General features: G+C 51.3%; 1 protein-coding gene and 1 pseudogene across 1 annotated transcript; one reads left to right on the plus strand and one right to left on the minus strand.

Moving 5' to 3' along the window:
- Window positions 1-3,369: 3,369 nt before the first annotated feature.
- On the plus strand, window positions 3,370-6,586 carry LOC130593512 (conserved oligomeric Golgi complex subunit 8-like; annotated as a pseudogene).
- A 628-nt stretch (window positions 6,587-7,214) lies between these two features.
- LOC130593513 (vacuolar protein sorting-associated protein 4A) lies at window positions 7,215-10,600 on the minus strand. Its single transcript, XM_057398728.1, has 11 exons — window positions 10,538-10,600; window positions 10,108-10,219; window positions 9,875-10,022; window positions 9,733-9,794; window positions 9,272-9,391; window positions 8,944-9,100; window positions 8,482-8,630; window positions 8,262-8,343; window positions 7,946-8,165; window positions 7,700-7,840; window positions 7,215-7,327 (listed from the first exon to the last, which is right to left on the minus strand). Exons 1-11 carry the CDS (start codon window positions 10,556-10,558, stop codon window positions 7,226-7,228), a joined length of 1,314 nt encoding a protein of 437 aa, XP_057254711.1. The 5' UTR covers window positions 10,559-10,600; the 3' UTR covers window positions 7,215-7,225.
- Between the last annotated feature and the right edge of the window lie 5,957 nt (window positions 10,601-16,557).

Below are 16,557 nucleotides of genomic sequence, written 5' to 3' on the forward strand. Positions count from 1 at the left end.
GTATAGCTCTCTGTTCCTTCACATCAAGGTCTGGCATGGCATGTGTCCCCACCACTCCACGCCTGCTGGGTTGCAGCCAACAGCGGAGCTAAAGGTTCTTCTTGGTGGCAAACACAGAAGCCAACCCAGTCTTGCCCTTGATTGTGGTAGCAGGCATTTGGTCAGCCTCAGTCCTTGCACCTTGTTGTCAATGCAGAGTTTCACCTGCTTCATCCAGTAACAAGTCGCTACTACAGCAAGGCACACACAAATTTATATTAGCAGAGTAACTATTACAGGGTGCAGCAGCATGTTGAAGATGCTGATGGCAGTGAAGGACTAGCCAAAGAAATTTCTTACCAGTGGAATTCTCCCCCCTCTTAAATTTGTTCCATCACCTGCTTTATAACACTACCATTGTATTAAAATTTTTCTAGCTTTTGCCTTAGCATTTTCCAGCAGCTACTGCAAATTTCCATACTCTAACATCTCTTTTACAAGTGACAAATCTATACAAGGTGCAGTTTCTTATTAGCAACTAGCTAGTAAATACAGGTGGTTTTATACACAAAATCACAACCTCTAATAATAGCTACTTTACAAGCACACATATTCAGGATGTTACTTTTCAGTTGACCCCAAGTGATGTTTTGCAGTCATTCGTTTTTCTCTTCCTCTATCTCAGTCTGCTTGGGGTATTCACGGTCAGCTCCTGTAGCTGAGGCATCAGGTTTATCCATTCGTCTGTCCAGCTCATGGCAAGGCTTGACAAACTTTGCAGGCAGTCACCATGGACCTGTAGGCAGGAGGACACAAGCATACTCCCTCCCCCAGGTTATCAGTTCTTCAGTTCTTGAGAAGTAGACAGGTTAGACAGTTTAAGTGCAGCATCATTACTCTCTCTCCCCCCCCCCCTTTTTTTTTTGTTTGTTGTTTTTTTTTTTTTTTTAGTCCCTGCAAAAACCATCATTACTCCCACTACAGTCCCATGTACAGAACGTTGTTCTAAAGAGCCTATGCGTTCTGCAGCCTCTACCATCTCTATTAATGATGCAGATTTTGGTAGGGACAGCAAAACCTCTCTACAGTCCACATTCGTGTTCTCAATAGCCAATTTTAGTAACAAAGATTCTTTTGCTTCTGGATGATTGAACTGCCTATCTACGGCTTCTCGCAAGCGATCTATAAATTGCATATAGGGGTCATCCTTCCCGTGTCTTATCACGGTGAACGAGACCGGTTTCCTTCCTATTTCCAGAATAGTTGCAAATGCCCTTAACGCTAAGCGTGCTGAGTGTCTCAAAATGTCTGGCACCAACTGAGCCTGAGTCTGAGGAGTAGCAAATGCACCTGTTCCCATTAGACGATATACCCCTACTCCCAGGCGTGGATCGCCCGGTGGCCAATTTAAGTTCTTTAAAGCCTGCACCTCACAAAGCTCCGCCCATCTGTCCTTCCGCAACAACTTTTGGGTTGGGGTTAAAATCAATGGGGCTAATTGATGACAATCAAATGGGGTCACAAGCTGTCCACCCAAAATATTTTCCAATAATGTTTGGGTAAATGGCAATAGTAGCCCATTTTGCATCACAGCTTTTCAAACCTCCTTTACCAGTTCCCAATTGAAAGCCTGATGGGTCCCAGGCTGATTGGGCTGGACCACCACTGGAAATGTCAAGTGAAGGGTTAATTCCAACTTTTCCCCTTCCTTGATTCCGTCTAAATGCACTTTTCTCCACCCTTCTCTTATTTTACTCCCTTCATCTTCCTCTTTTTGCTCCCCACAGCTCACAGCCATCATCATTCTGCCTGAACCCTTTTTATGTGAAACTGCAGGTCGCATATGTGGCAGCAATGTTATCTTTTGTGAGACCACAGTCCCCTCCTCATCCGAGCTTTCTGACACTTTCCTCCTGCTCTGCTTCACTCTCGTCCATCTGAACTGCTGTTTCCTGTTTTGCTGACTCTCTACTGTGAGTAGAATTCAGAAAGAATTTTGATGGCAATGGTAGTATATAAAATGTTGCAAAAGAATTTGCAAAAGGACAGAAAAAGGGGGGAATTTGAGACAAGGGGGCACAAAATCACAAAATGGAATATAGAAACCTTTAGAATTAGTTTTAAGTAATGTTAAGTTTGATGGCTTAGTAACTAAGGTATAACACAAATCACTACTGCTACCACCAATAATAACAATGACAAAGGAAATAACAAGGGAAGAGAATACAACATCTCACCACCAGCCGACCGATAACTTGCCCCCCCAGCACAACCAAGCTCTGACCAATACCTTCTCCATCCCCGCAGTCCTAGCCCTTCTGGGTAACTCCCAGTTACATCCTGGGCATGACGTGCTGTGGTATGGAATACCTCTTTGGTCAGTTTGGGTCAGGTGTCCTGTCTCTGCTTCCTCCCGGCTTCCCCTCCTCCCTGGCAGAGCATGAGACTCACAAAGTCCTTGGCCAGACCAAAACATCAGGCCAGAAGTCAAAACACAGCACTATACCAGTTACCAAGAAGGAGAAAAATGACTGCTACTGCTGAATGCAGGACATCCCCATTTACAAACACTCTTCTTCCCAGCCACATGACAGAGAGGGCTTACAATCAAACTGTAATTTGGGATGCACATTCTCCAGAACCCCACAACACCCAAGAATGCTTGTGATTCTTTCTTATTAGTTGGTGGGGACACTGCTGTATCACCCCACATGATAATGTCACCAATGTATTGCAGGTGTTCTGGATTTTGCCCCTGTTCCTGTGCAGTGTGGATCAGTCCATGGCAGATGGTAGGGCTGTGTTTCCACCCCTGGGGCAGTCAGTTCCAAGTGTACTGGATGCCCCTCCAAGTAAAAGTGAACTGTGGCCTGCACTCCACTGCCAAAGGAATTGAGAAAAATGCATTGGCAATATCAATTGCGGCATACTACTTGGCTGCCTTTGACTCCAGTTCATACTGAAGTTCTAGCAGCTCTGGTACGGCAGCACTCAATGGTGGTGTGACTTCATTCAGGCCACGATAGTCTACTGTTAGTCTCCACTCTCCATTAGACTTTTGCAGTGGCCATATGGGGTTGTTAAAGGGTGAGTGGGTCCTACTGATCACTCCCTGACTCTCCAGTCTACAGATCAGCTTATAGATGGGAATCAGGGAGTCTCGGTTGGTGTAATATTGCCGTCGGTGCGCTGTTGCAGTCGCCATTGGCACTTACTGTTCTTCAGCTTTCAGCAACCCCATAACAGAAGGATCCCCTGAGAGACCAGGCAAGGTGGACAGCTGCTCAATTTCCTCAGTCTCCAAAGCAGCAGTACCAAAAGCCCATCGGTAAACACAGCACTGCACCAGCTACTAAGAAAGAGAAAAATGACTGCTACTGCTGAACCCAGGACAGACATCTTCACAGAGACTGAGCTGCGCATCAAGTTCCTTCAGGCATTGGACTCCTAGCGGCATTCCATACCTGAAAATGACCCCTACTTCCACGTCACTAAGGCCATTGAGGCCTGCCACATCCACCTCTTTGACATCATCACCCAACGAGGAGCTGCTCCTGACTGCCAAGGGGCAGGCTCTGAACGAGGGGTCCATCTTCCATAGTTGGGTGCTTCAGAAGGTCTCCAAGTTCTTGTGGACACTGGAGTGCAATCTCTGGTGCAGGGTGGGCAGTAGCCTGGACTTGCTGCTGGGGCTGTGCATGAACTTCAGCCTATGCTTCAGCAGGGTGGGGGCCAATTTCTGTGGGCAGCTGGCCATCCTCTTCCAGCATGTGGCCGCTGCCACTTTCAGGAAGGTTGTGAAGGAGGCAGTGAAGAAGTTCCGGGAGGAGATGAATTCCTACATGCTCATCTCTGCCTTAACTGTCCTGGGGGGCAGAGCAGGGGTGCCGGTGCCCACTGCCCAGCCAGGGATGCTGCAGCCACCCATGGTGCTGCTGGGACTTCCTGCCCCTTGCCTGTTTCCTCAGTGACCTCCTTGTTGCCTTCAGTGATCTGTGGTTCTGCTGCCTTGTCGTCCTGGCCCAGGATGTCACCACCTGCCTGGAGTACACACTTGGTGAGGTGCAGGGGGATGGAGATGTGCCTTGTCCTGGGAGGATACGGGGACAAACTCACACTGCCCTGAATATTTGTAGCATAGAATTACAGAATCATTTAGGTCGGAAAAGATTTTTTTAAAGATCAAGTCCAACCGTTAGCCTGGCACTGCCAAGTCCATGACTAAATCACGTCACTAAGTGCCACATTACACATCTTTTAAATACCTTAAGGGATGGTGACTTTACCATTTCCCTGGTCAGCCTGTGCCAATGCTTGACAACCTTTTTGGGGAGATTATTCCTAATATGCAGTCTAAACCTCCCCTGGCATTACTTGAGTCCATTTCCTCTTGTCCTATTGCTCGTTACTTCGGAGAGATCGACTCACCTCACTACAACCTCCTTTCAGGTCTCCTCCCCTCAGCCTCCTTTTATCTAGGCTGAGCAACTCCAGTTCCCTCAGCTGCTCCTCACAAGACCTGTGCTCCAGGCCCTTCACCAGCTTTGTTGCCCTTTTCAGGACCCACTCCAGCACCTCAATGTCTCTTGTAGTGAGGGGCCCAGAACTGAACACAGTGCTCGAGGTGCGGCCTCACCAGTGCCAAGTACAGGGGGATAATCATTTCCCTAGTCCTTCTGGCCACACCAGCGCTGATAAAGGCCAGGATGCTGTTGGTCTCTTGGCAACCTGGACACAAGCTGGCTCATATTCAGCTGCTGTTGACCAACACCCCATGCTTCTTTGCAGCTGAGCAGTTTTCCAGCCACTCTTCCCTAAGGCTGGAGTATTGCATGGGGTAGTTGCGGCCCAACCTGCCACTGAGCTTTGTTGAACCTTATACCATTGGGTGGGAGAGGAGCATCCACTTTATGCATGGGGTTATATCTGTGGGGAGAATTGACTCTGCTTTTCACCCCAGGTGACCAAAACCATCCTAGACTTCCACTGCGCGGAGGAAATGGCTTTCAGCAGGCAGTAGCAGGAGCTCTTTGTCTAGTTCTGCATGGCTTTCCTGGATGACCTGCTACCCTACCTGAACTGTTGCCTCCAGGTGCTCTTTCCCTGGGCACAGATTGCACATGCACTGGGTGAGACCCTGGTGTCTAATGGGGAAGGGGGGAGCCCTATCCCCCCAAAACTGCAAATGGTGGAGGCACTGGCAGCAGGTGGCGGCTCGGGCCAGGGCCCACCCTGGTGCACAGGTGTGGGGATGCAGTGGGCTGGGGCCAGCAGGAATGCTCATGCTGGTGGGCACTACGGTGGCAGGTACTGGATCCCCAGTCCACCGCCCTCTGTGAGGTGGGAACCCCAGTGCCACACTCTGACGCTGTGGCCCTAAAGCAGCTGGGCAGTCCCAAGCTGCAGGAGCTAGTGGTGCTGCTGGTGGCCAGGCTGTGGCGCAAGCCGTGCCTGGGGCTGAGAGCCCCACAGCTCAGTGTGCCACTGCAAGTGTTCACCACAAAGCTGCTACCCACCCAGTGCCAGCAGTACCCGGTGGTGCTGCACTGCACTCACTGCACTGAGCCCTTCCCACTCTGCCTGCTCATCAACCCCACACTCTGTGTCCTCGACACATGCCTCATCACCAGCTCTGAGGGCTGTGCCAGCCTCCGTGGCTTCTCTGTCTATGTCCCACACTACTGGGCTGTCCATGTCTCCAGTATGTAACCCACCAGCCCTGCCTGCCCCCCAGGGGTCTGCCTAGCACCCCAGTTTCCCCCTGACCACTGCTCTCCAGTAGCAGGGGTGGACAAGCTTAGGGAGCCACTGAGCTGAGAGGCAAAGGGCTGGGCCCCTGAAACAAGGGGGCACAAAATGGAATACAGAAACCTTTATAATTAGTTTTAAGTAATGTTAAGTTTGATGGCTTTGTAACAGTAGCAATGGAAAATTACTGAGGTGCATGATACATAGAGAAAAAGATTACATAGAGCAGCTAGAGAACATACTGAGAAGTCTCACAAGAGAAATTGCTACAGTTGACATAGTTTTAAGGAAAAAACAGTCTAGAAGAACAGGACACAGGATAAGGAGTATCTGGGAACCGCAGGTGTCCAGGATGGGCTACAGTTAAACTAACTGATAAGTAGGAGGACAGGAGGATTATTAGGGCTCTGGTGCTAATGAACCAATTAAACTGGTATGAGCATCTACTAGGCATGCTTCAAAGGCTGCCAGAAGTGATGAAGATTGTTGGAAGAAGTAAACGACCCTCAGAGACCACCACCACAATTCTGTACGCATGCGGGGAACTTTCTGGAAAATGATGTAATCCATACGTAGCCTCATGAATATGTATGTATGCCCAGTGGCTATAAAAGGACAGCTTGTGTGGCAATGGGGAGACACACATTAGGAGGAGCTATCCCCCGTGTCTCCCGGCGCTGCAATAAATACCGGCTTTTCAGCTTGAAAACTTCGTTGGCAAGTTTGCTCCTGGAGTTTTCTCCGTATCACCACCCATGTCATCCAGCACGAGCTGGACTACCTGGATGGCATCCTCTTCATCGACTGCATGGACACATGCACCTTCACCAACATCGGCTGGATGGAGTTCCTGGACTGATCCCCTTGTGCCTTGTCCCACCAGAGCAGAGCCACAGTGGGGCCCTGCACTAGACAATGGCTAAAGAGGCAAAGCAGCACTGCAGGGACTTCTACTTGCCATTACTACAGCCAAAATACACACTGCGAAGGAGGGGGGGGGGGGGTGGCAGAGGAGGTGATCCCTGGGGCTCTGCCCTAGGCTGGGGGCTGCTCTGGGAGAGGGCAGAGCTCCATACTCTGCCTGAGAACAGGCCTCAGCTCCCAAGGACTCCCACCTGCACATGGTGGCAGCAGCACAGGCAATGTGTTACTGAAGGAAGAGAGGGGGCTGGGCAGACCCCCCCAAAGTGTGGTCAGAGCCTCATGGAAGGACAGGTGACAGTTGAAGCTTTTATATTGTTTTTATTTGCATATAAACAAGACAGAACCTAGAGCAGCATTAATTTAAAAAATAAAAAAGAAGAAGAGTGGTGTGCAGCCAGGGGAGCACCCAGCCACCCAGGCCACCCATGCTCAGACAGCCCTCTGTCATGTCAGCCCCCCTGGGCCATGTGGCCAGACCCCAGTGTGATGGGATGAGCAGTGAGAAGAAGACGAATCTGTTTGGCGTGGCCAGCAGGGCGGGGGCCATCCCATCCTCACCCACCCCACAGGAAAGTTAACCTTCCTGTCCAAAGTCCTTTGTGAATTTCTTCACCTTCAGGAGATCCTCAGCATTCACAGTGGGGTGGGTGGTGGCCAGCGAGCGCAGCATGTCTGACTGCAACACAGGCAGGCAGGGTGCTGAAAGCTGGCACTGGAAGGGGTGGCACGAGCTAGGGACCCCCCCCAGCAGCGCTGGCTGGTGCAGGTACTTGAACCCACCCTGGGCGGGGGGTTCTATGGGGCTGGGGGTTGGCACCTTTGCCCCATGGCAGCACTGGCCCAGTGGGTGGGAGTTGCCTGGAGGAGCCAAGCTCCATCCCCAGTGTCCCTGGAGGCTCCAGCAAGCAGGAGGACCCCACCCTAGCCCTGCCCTTCCTGGGGACAGGCAGAGACACTGTAGGAGGAACAGGGAAGTGGCAGGGCCAGAGACTGGGCCAGGCCAGCCTCCAGGACAGGTGCCTGGTGCAGAGGCGGTGACCACACTCACCATACAAACAATGGGCTCCATCAGCTTGTCACTGGGCACCTCCATCCAGGTCATCTCAGTGGCACCCAAGTCACCAGGTGAGCATGGTGTCAGGAGGTCATCCACAAAGGTGCCAGGGGTGGTGCGGGAGGGACCGCAGACCTGCAGCAGAGCCAGGCAGGATGGTGGCCGTGGCAGCAATGCCAGCCATGGGGAACCCCCTGCCCGAGGATAGATCCTCCTGTGCTAGGAGCATTCCCCACTCACCTTCTTGAAGTGCGTGGCCGACTGCACCTTTCGGACAGGCTGCATGAGGGCATCCCGCACAATGATGCTGATGTCGGCTCCCGAGTAGCCGTCAGTCTTGCAGGCCAGCTCCTGGATGTTGGCCTCAGTCAGGCAGTGCAGGGTATTGCCCAGGTGCAGCTTGAACATCTGGGCCCGTGCTGCTTCTTCAGGCAGTGGGATGTAGATACGCTTCTCGAACCTGAGGGCAGTGCAGGCAGGCAGGGGGTGAGCCCCACACTGCCAGACCCTGGCTTTGTGAGGGCTGGAGCAGAGAGGGCAGCTGTGTCCTGCTCACCTTCTCCTGATGGCCGAGTCCAGCACCCAAGGGATGTTGGTGGCACCCAGCACCAGGATCCCATCGCTGCTGTTCCCCACACCTACACAGGAACACAATACAGACAGCTCAGAATGATCTCCAAGGAACCATGCATGGGACACAGGCATCTGGCAGTTTCTCCCATGCCTGCCTGCCCATCCTACTCCCCCCTCTCCCTATTACCTCCCCACCCACGCACCCTGCATCTGCACCAGAAATTCTGTCTTGATGCGCCGGGCCGCCTCGCTCTCATTCTCATTGCGCGAGCCACACAGCGAGTCCACCTCGTCGATGAAGATGATGGAGGGCTTGTGCTGCCTTGCCAGCTCAAAGAGGTTCTTCACCAGCCTGGGATCAAACAAAGCAGGGGATGGGGTCCCCACTCAGGGACCCTGCACAGCACCAATGGCACCCAGAGCCTGTGACGGTCCCTGGGTGAGGAGACCTGCACAGCTCCAGCACCTCCTGCCTGCCCTGGGAACCCTGCACTGGCAGTGAGGCAAGCACCATGCTGGGAGAAGGGCCAGCCTCTGCAAAACTGTGTGAGGGCCCATGTTCTCCCCTGGGACCGGTTATCTGCATTAACAAGGACCCAGCCAAGCTCCAGTGGGAAGGCCAGGAGCCAGCCTGCAGCAGCTGCGCATCCCTGCTGCCAACTTACTTCTCGCTCTCTCCCAGCCACTTCGACATCAGGTCAGAGGACGACACAGAGAAGAAAGTAGAGTTGCTGGCCTCGGTGGCCACAGCCTTGGCCAAGTAGGACTTGCCGGTGCCAGGGGGCCCAAAGAGCAGGATTCCTCGCCAGGGTGTGCGCTTCCCTGTGACAGAGGTCAGCATCACAGCTCCCCCATCCCTGTGCAGGCCAAAGCCCTGTGGGCCCAACAGGGGCCCATGTTCCCACTGCTCAGGGTCACCTCCCAGCACACAGTTGCCCCTGCTGCCACCCCAAGGCACCTCCTCCATGGGAGAGTGGCAGCCATGACCCTCACCGGTAAACAAATGTGGGAATTTGATGGGCAGGATCACAGCCTCCTTCAGGGCTTCCTTGGCTCCCTCCAGGCCGGCCACATCACTCCACCGCACATTTGGCTTCTCCATCACGATGGCACCTGCGAGGGGGTGGTACTGCTCATGTGGCCCCACAGAGATAGGCACCATGGTCCTGTTGTCTGATGAAAGCCACAAGAGCCAGAGCCCTCATCCCTCCCCACCCCTCTGCCCTACCAAACCTTCCCACTCACACCAACCCCACTGCCCCTCAGCACAGAGACTGGTTTTGGGGCTACCAGACCCCAGCAACACTCCCCTGGTCCCGTCCTGCACACAGCCTGCTTTCCTCCCCACAGTCACCCTCACGATGGCCATTCAGGAACCCCTCCGCTGGCCCTGCAGCCAGCCAGCCAGCCAGCCAGCCAGACCATGACCAACTACACCCAGCATAACCTCTAACCCATCAGCTGCTCCTGCAGCTTCTTCTTCTCAGGGTTCTCGCCTTCGCTGTCACTGTCACTCCTGGGGAGAGGGTACATGGGTCAGGAGTGAGACTAGCCCTAGTATAGCCGGTCAGGGAGGAGCCCTGCACCCTCACGCACCCCTTGTTGTCATTCTGGGACTCCTTGACTGGCTTCTTGCCCTGCTTGTCCTTGTTGCGCAGGTATTCCTTCAGCTTCTCTGCCCTGTCCAGGTACTGCATGCACTTGGCTCGGATGCTCTCCTTTGCCTTGTCGCTGTGAGCCTCATCTGCAGAAACCCCCAAGCGTCACCCATGGCCCCGCGTTACCCCTCCCCCACCCCAACCCCGGACCCCCCAAGCCGCCGGTCTCACATTTGATGGCATGCAGGAAGTACTCCACGGCGTGCTGGTACAGCCGCAGCGCCTCCTCATAGTTCTTGGCCTTGTCCTCCTCCGTGGCTTTGGTGACCAGGTCGATGGCTTTCTGGCGGAGGAGGACGCAGCGCCATGAGTCAGACACCGAGGACGGACTGGGCCATTCCCACACCCGAGGGGGCCAGGGCCGGGCCAGGACTGTTCACAGCGGGGCGGCTAGTGGGACCCCTTCCGCAGCGCACGGCCGGACAAGGCCCTCCTTCCCTCTCTCCCCACAGCCGCGGAGGGGCACGGGCACAATGAGGACGCCCCAGCGGGGCCCGGCCCTGCACCGGGGCCGAGAAGGCCTCCCCACCGAGACGGGCGGAGGCCCCGCGCCAAGACAGGAGCAAGCCATATCCATGCTCCGGCACACCCCCGCCAGTACCTGCAGGGTGGACGTTGTCATCTCATCGCCCGCTGTGGCCACTTCTAGCGCGGTCAGGCCCGACGGAACGGAACCCACGGAAAAACCCACAACTGCGGCTGTGCGCGACAGAGCCTCCTACCGGCAACGGCTGTGCTGTGCTACGCCCCCTCAGTCCTACGACACGCCCCCTCTGCCCCCGAGTGCACGCACACGAACATAGAATGGTTTGGGTTGAAATGGACCTTAAAACGAATATAGTTCCAACCCCCTGCCATGGGCAGGGACACAGGGTTGCTCCAAGCCAACCTGGCCTGGAACACTGCCAGGGAAAGGGCAGCAACAGCTTCTCTAGTTAACCTGTGACAGGGCCTCACTATCCTCACACAGAAGAAATTCTGCCTAATGTCTAATCTAAATCTCCCCTGTTTAAGTTTGAACCCATTACCCCTTGTCCTGTCACTGCAGTCCCTGATGAAGAGTCTATCCCCAGCATCTTTATATGCCCCCTTCAGATACTGGAAGGCTGCTATGAGGTCTCCAGGCAGCATTCTCCAGGCTGAACAGCCCCAACTTTCTCAGCCTATCTTCATACGGGAAGTGCTCCAGCCCCTCATCATCCTCGTGGCCCTCCTCTGGACTTTCTCCAAAAGCTACACATCCTTCTTATGTTGGGGATACCAGAACTGGACACAGTACTCCAAGTGTAGTTTCATGAGAACAGTACAGGGGCAGGATCACCTCCTTCAACCTGCTGGTCATGCTCCTTTAGATGCAGCCCAGGGTACAGTTGGCTTTCTGGGCTGTGAGTGCACAATGCCAGCTCATGTTCATTTTCTCATTGACCAAAACCCCCAAGTCCTTCTCCTCAGGGCTGCTCAAAATCTCTTCTCTGCCCAACCTGTAGCTGTGCCTGGGATTGCCCCGACCCAGGTGTAGGACCTGAGACAAGGGGGGGCCACAAAATTAAAAATTGGAATATATAAGCCTTTAAAATCAGTTTTAAGTAATGTTAAGTTTGATAGCTTTGTAACAGTAGCAATGCAAAATTACCGAGGTGCATGATACACAGAAAAAAAGTAGAGTACAGCTAGAGAACATACTGAGAATTCTTGGACAAGATAAATCGTTATAGTTGACATAGTTTTAAGGAAAATAGTCTAGAAGAACAGGACACAGGGATAAGGAGTATCTGGGAATGGCAGGTGTCCAGGATGGGCTACAGATAAACCAACTTATAAGTAGGAGGACAGGAGAATTATTATGGCTCTGGTGCTAACGAACCAATTAAGCTGGTATAAGCATCTACTGTGCGTGATTCAAAGGCTGCCAGAAGTGATGAAGATTGTTGGAAGAAGCAAACGACCCTCAGAGACCACCACCACAATTCTGTACGCATGCGGGGAACTTTCTGGAAAATGATGTAATCCATACGTAGCCTCATGAATATGTATGTATGCCCAGGGACTATGTAAGGATGGCTTGTGTAGCAATAGGAGGAAACACGTTAGGAGGAGCTATCCCCCGTGTCTCCCAGCACCGCAATAAAGAATACCTGCTTGTCAGCTTGAAAACTTTGTTGGCAAGTTTGTTCCTGGAGTTTTCCCTGAATCAGACCATGCACTTGGCATGGTTAAACTTTATAAGGTTGGCATCAGCCCACCTTACAAACGTGTCAAGGTCCCTCTGGATGGCATTCCTTCCCTCCAGCATATCAACTGAATCACACAGCTTGGTGTCATCGGCAAACTTGCTGAGGGTGCGCTCAATCCCACTGTCCATGTCAGCGACGAAGACGTTAAACAAGACCGGTCCCAACACCGATCCCTAAGGGACACCACTCGTTACTGGTCTCCAGCCAGACATTGAGCCATTGACCACAACTCTCTGTGTGCGGCCATCCAGCCAGTTCTTTATCCACCGAGTGGGCCATCCATCAAATTGATGTCTCTCCAATTTAGAGACAAGGATGTCATGTGGGACAGTGACGAATGCTTTGCACAAGTCCAGGTAGATGATGTCAACTGCTCTACCCCTGCCCATCAGGTCCGTAGCTCCATCATAGAAGGCCACCAAATTGGTCAGACAGGATTTCCCCTTAGTGAAGCCATGCTGGCTGTCCCCAAGCACCTTGTTGTTTTTCACGTGCCTTAGCATGCCTTCCAGGAGAATCTGCTCCAAGATTTTGCTACGCATGGAGGTGAGACTGACTGGTCTGTAATTCCCTGGGTCATCCATTTTCCCCTTCTTGAAAATGGGGGTTACACTTCCCTTTTTCCAGTCATTGGGAACTTCACCTGACTGCCATGATTTTTCAAATATGATGGACAGTGGCTTAGCAACTTCATTTGCCAGCTCCTTCCTTCCACCTTTTATAAGCCTCTTTTTTCCCTCAAAGTTTCCTCAGCAGCTCCTTATCCACCCAAGGAGGTCTCCTGGCCCTCCTGCTGCACTTCCTTCTAGTCAGGTCACAACACTCCTGAGCTTGTAGCAGGTGATCCTTGAACATGAACCAACAGTCTTGGGTCCCCCTGCCCTCTAGGGCTATATCCCATGGAACCTTCCTAAGCAGGTTCCTGAAGAGGCCAAAGTCTGCTCTCTTGAAGTCCAGGGCAGTGAGCTTGCTGCATGCTCTTCTCACTGTCCTGAGGATCTCAACCTCGACATTCTCATTATCGCTACAACCAAGGCCAGCCTGGAGCGTCACATTTCCAACGAGCCCTTCCCTGTTGGTGAGCATGAGGTCAAGTATGGTGACTCTCTTTGTCAGCTCCTCTATTACTTGCAGAAGGAAGTCGTCTTCCACACAATCAAGGAACCTCCTGGATTGCTTGTGCCGGGCCGTACCGTCCCTCCAACAGATATCAGGATGGTTGAAGTCCCCCATGAAGACAAGGGCCTGTGAGTGTGAGGCTTTTCCTATCTGTCTATAGAGTACTTCATCCACAGAGTCCTCTTGATCAGGCAGTCTGTAACAGATCCCCACAGTAATGTCTCCCATCGCTGTTCTCCCTCTGACCCTGAGCCACAAACTCTCAGTTGACTGCTCACCTGTCTCCAGACAGAGTTCCATACGCTCCAGCCTATCACTAACATAAATAGCAACTTCCCCTCCCCTTCTGCCAGTCTTCCCAGTCTTTTCTAAAGAGCCTGTAACCTTCCATTCCAACACTCCAGTCATAGGAGCCATCCCACCATGTTTCTGCGATGCCTATTATATCATATCCCCGTAGATTTGCAAACATCTTTAGTTCCTCTTGTTTGTGCCCCATACTACGGGTGTTTGTTTAGAGGTATCTGAGCAGAGCTCCAAATGAAGCCAGATCATTGGCTGGAGTGGCTGGAATATCTCTACATTGATCCGAGCATTATTATAGGTGCTGGCAACTGACTGGGAGTGCTGGGATGGAATGATGCCCCCCTCCCCCAACACATCTAGTTTAAAGCTTTCTTGACCAGCCTGGCAAGCCTCCTACCAAAACTGCTCTTCCACTTTGACACCAGCTCCATCAGCCTCCAGTAGACCTGCCCTCCCAAATCAAGTCCCATGTTCTAAATACCCAAACCCCTGACTATGGCACCACTGTTCTAACTATTTATTAATCTGCCAAATCCACCTAGCTTTTTAAGGTCCTCCCCTTTATCCTGGATAACTGATGAAAAGACTATCTGAGCTCCAGAGCCCCTAACCACTTCTCCCAGGGCTCTGTAGTCCTTCTTAATGTTCTCTGAGATACTGCTGTCTGTATCATTAGCACCCCCATGGACAACTATAAGTGGGTAATAGTCAGTGGGACTTAGTAGAGCAGGCAGCCTCTCTGCTACATCCCTCATCCGAGCCCCTGGTAGGCAACACATCTCCCTTGAGACTGGGTCAGGCCAACAGATGAGTGCCTCTGTGCCTTTCAGTGTAGAGTCCCCTACCACTATGACCTGCCGCTTTTTCCTGGCAGCACCAAAAACGAGGTAACGAGGGTTTAGTGAGGGACAAAGTCAAGAAAGCAAAAGCGACAGCGCTGGGCGCCTGACCGCAGCCAGAGGCGCAAGGGATTAGCATTTGGTACAGGTTTATATACTTTCAGTATTACATTAGTTACATGCATATTCATAATTCCCGCATATAGGCGGGGGATATTATAACTAGCTTCAAGAATTTATTATCACAAGTCTCCTCCTCTTGGCGTCTGCGCACTGCTCTGTGGTGATTGTGAGCAGGGGGCTTGAGGATGAAGTAAACAGTCTTCCTCTTGTGAGCAGGGGTCTTCAAGATGAAGTAAGCAGTCTTCCTCACGGTGTACTTTTCACCTCTGGCACAGTTGGACCCCCCAGCAACCACACAACCAGCTATATCTGTAATTATTCTGATAACTAGCAAGGATTTAAAACAGTGTGACCTTCCTGCAAAATTTGTTGCAGGATGGGCAGACAAGGAGTATCCCAAGCTAGCAGAGCCTTGGGAGGCTCTGTCTCCAAACTAACTGATAAGGATGGTGTGAAATAACTCATTCATGTTTAGTGGGGCCACTAAAGCCTGTTATCTCACCACAGACTTACAACACAAACATTGCTCTTTAAAACTACTTTAGAAGACTAGCGTGAAACAATTAACTCATGTTTAAGTGGGGCCACGACATCCCACAGACTTACAACATAAACATTGTTCTCTTTCTACAGCCTAAGTTAAGCTAAACAGTACTTTAACCCTATGTTTTCCAGGCACTAGCTTTCCTTATACCAAGCTTCACCCCCCACCTTCTCTTACCTTTACAAATTCTTTTGCTATGTGACTCCATTTAGATCAAGAGATCTGAACCTTTTTAACTTGCTGTCTGGTCTGGTATCTTTAGCGTGTTTTGTTTCTGTTACTGTAAACTCGTACAGTTATATCCTGCACGTGAGCACACCTATGATTTGAGAAAGCCAATACATTTATGTGACTGGATAATTGGTACATAAATTCTGAATAATCCTGAAAGATACAGCAAGGCCATGAGAGGCCTGAGGAAGCCTAAACAAGCAAGATAAGAAGAAGCTGGATTCCACCAAGTTAATGAGAACTGTGGACTGTTGGCAAGCTTTCGAGGTCAAGTTCTCACACCTGTGCTTAACCAATTATATGTTAGTCACCAAGGGTCTTCAAGACATGTATTCAATCATAATATGCCAAATCACTGTAAGTGCATGTAAGAAACAGTATTTAAGGGGTTAAGGCTTTGTAATAAACGGCTTTTGTCTGATCATATTGATCTCTGACCGAGTCCATATATTTTCTGCGGCAGGGACCAGTACCCGAGACGTGGAAGGGGTGGGTCCTTCGAGGATGACTTCCTTCCTGGCTCGCGTTCAGCACCTGGACAGCTTGATCGTGGGTAGCATCCCGGAGATGGACTCCATTAACGGCGAGGATGGAGTCGCTGGGACGGGCGTCCCGCTCCGTTCCGCCGCCAACCGCGGGGAAGATACGTGAGATGAGCACCGGCGATACTCTTCTTGCCTTTAAGTGCCTCCATTAAACTTCGAGGAAAGTACGAAGAGGCAAACTCTTTGATGAACACTGCAACAGTGTAGCAGCAGCAGTCTTCCACTCAACAGAAATGCGGTGGATTAAAGCTTTTTCTCTAAAATTCTGCTTGTAGAGCTGGAATAAGTTTCCTATCTGTTGTTTTTTTTTTTTTTTTTTTTGTTAACAAGCTGCTGGAAATATTAGAATAAATGACAGAGTGAAATTCCGGCATTGAAAATAAGTGTTAAACCAAAATTAGTCTCTGCTCAGGGTTTGTACGTTACCTTCTGCTGTAGGAATGGAGATCACTTACTCTGTCCCTGATAAGAGCTTCTCATATTACCTCCTGATAAGTTTGTTTACCATATAAATGTACTTTCCATTCTGCAACTGATTCTCAAAAATCCGGTTCTTATCATTCAGCACATAGGAAGTCCAAATTAACATGCATACTGAATTCATATAATCTCACTGTTGGCCTAGATAGGAAGAGGTATTAACCTCTTAAGGTTTAAAAAGATCCCCAGAAAAGCAAATA

This window comes from Pezoporus wallicus, unplaced genomic scaffold (assembly GCF_028554395.1).
Source record: "Pezoporus wallicus isolate ANWC-B61680 ecotype Strahan unplaced genomic scaffold, APGP_CSIRO_Pwel_v1 contig_13812, whole genome shotgun sequence".
NCBI classification, from domain to species: Eukaryota; Metazoa; Chordata; class Aves; order Psittaciformes; family Psittacidae; genus Pezoporus; species Pezoporus wallicus.

Excerpts from the sequence above, each read along its gene's own strand:
- LOC130593513 (XM_057398728.1), bottom strand. The coding sequence starts at position 10,558 with ATGACAACGTCCACCCTGCAG. Across the intron at positions 9,795-9,874 it reads TCCCAGAATGACAACAAGGG|GAGTGACAGTGACAGCGAAG; the intron begins GTGCGTGAGGGT and ends CCCTCTCCCCAG. Across the intron at positions 7,841-7,945 it reads CGGCCACGCACTTCAAGAAG|GTCTGCGGTCCCTCCCGCAC; the intron begins GTGAGTGGGGAA and ends GCTCTGCTGCAG.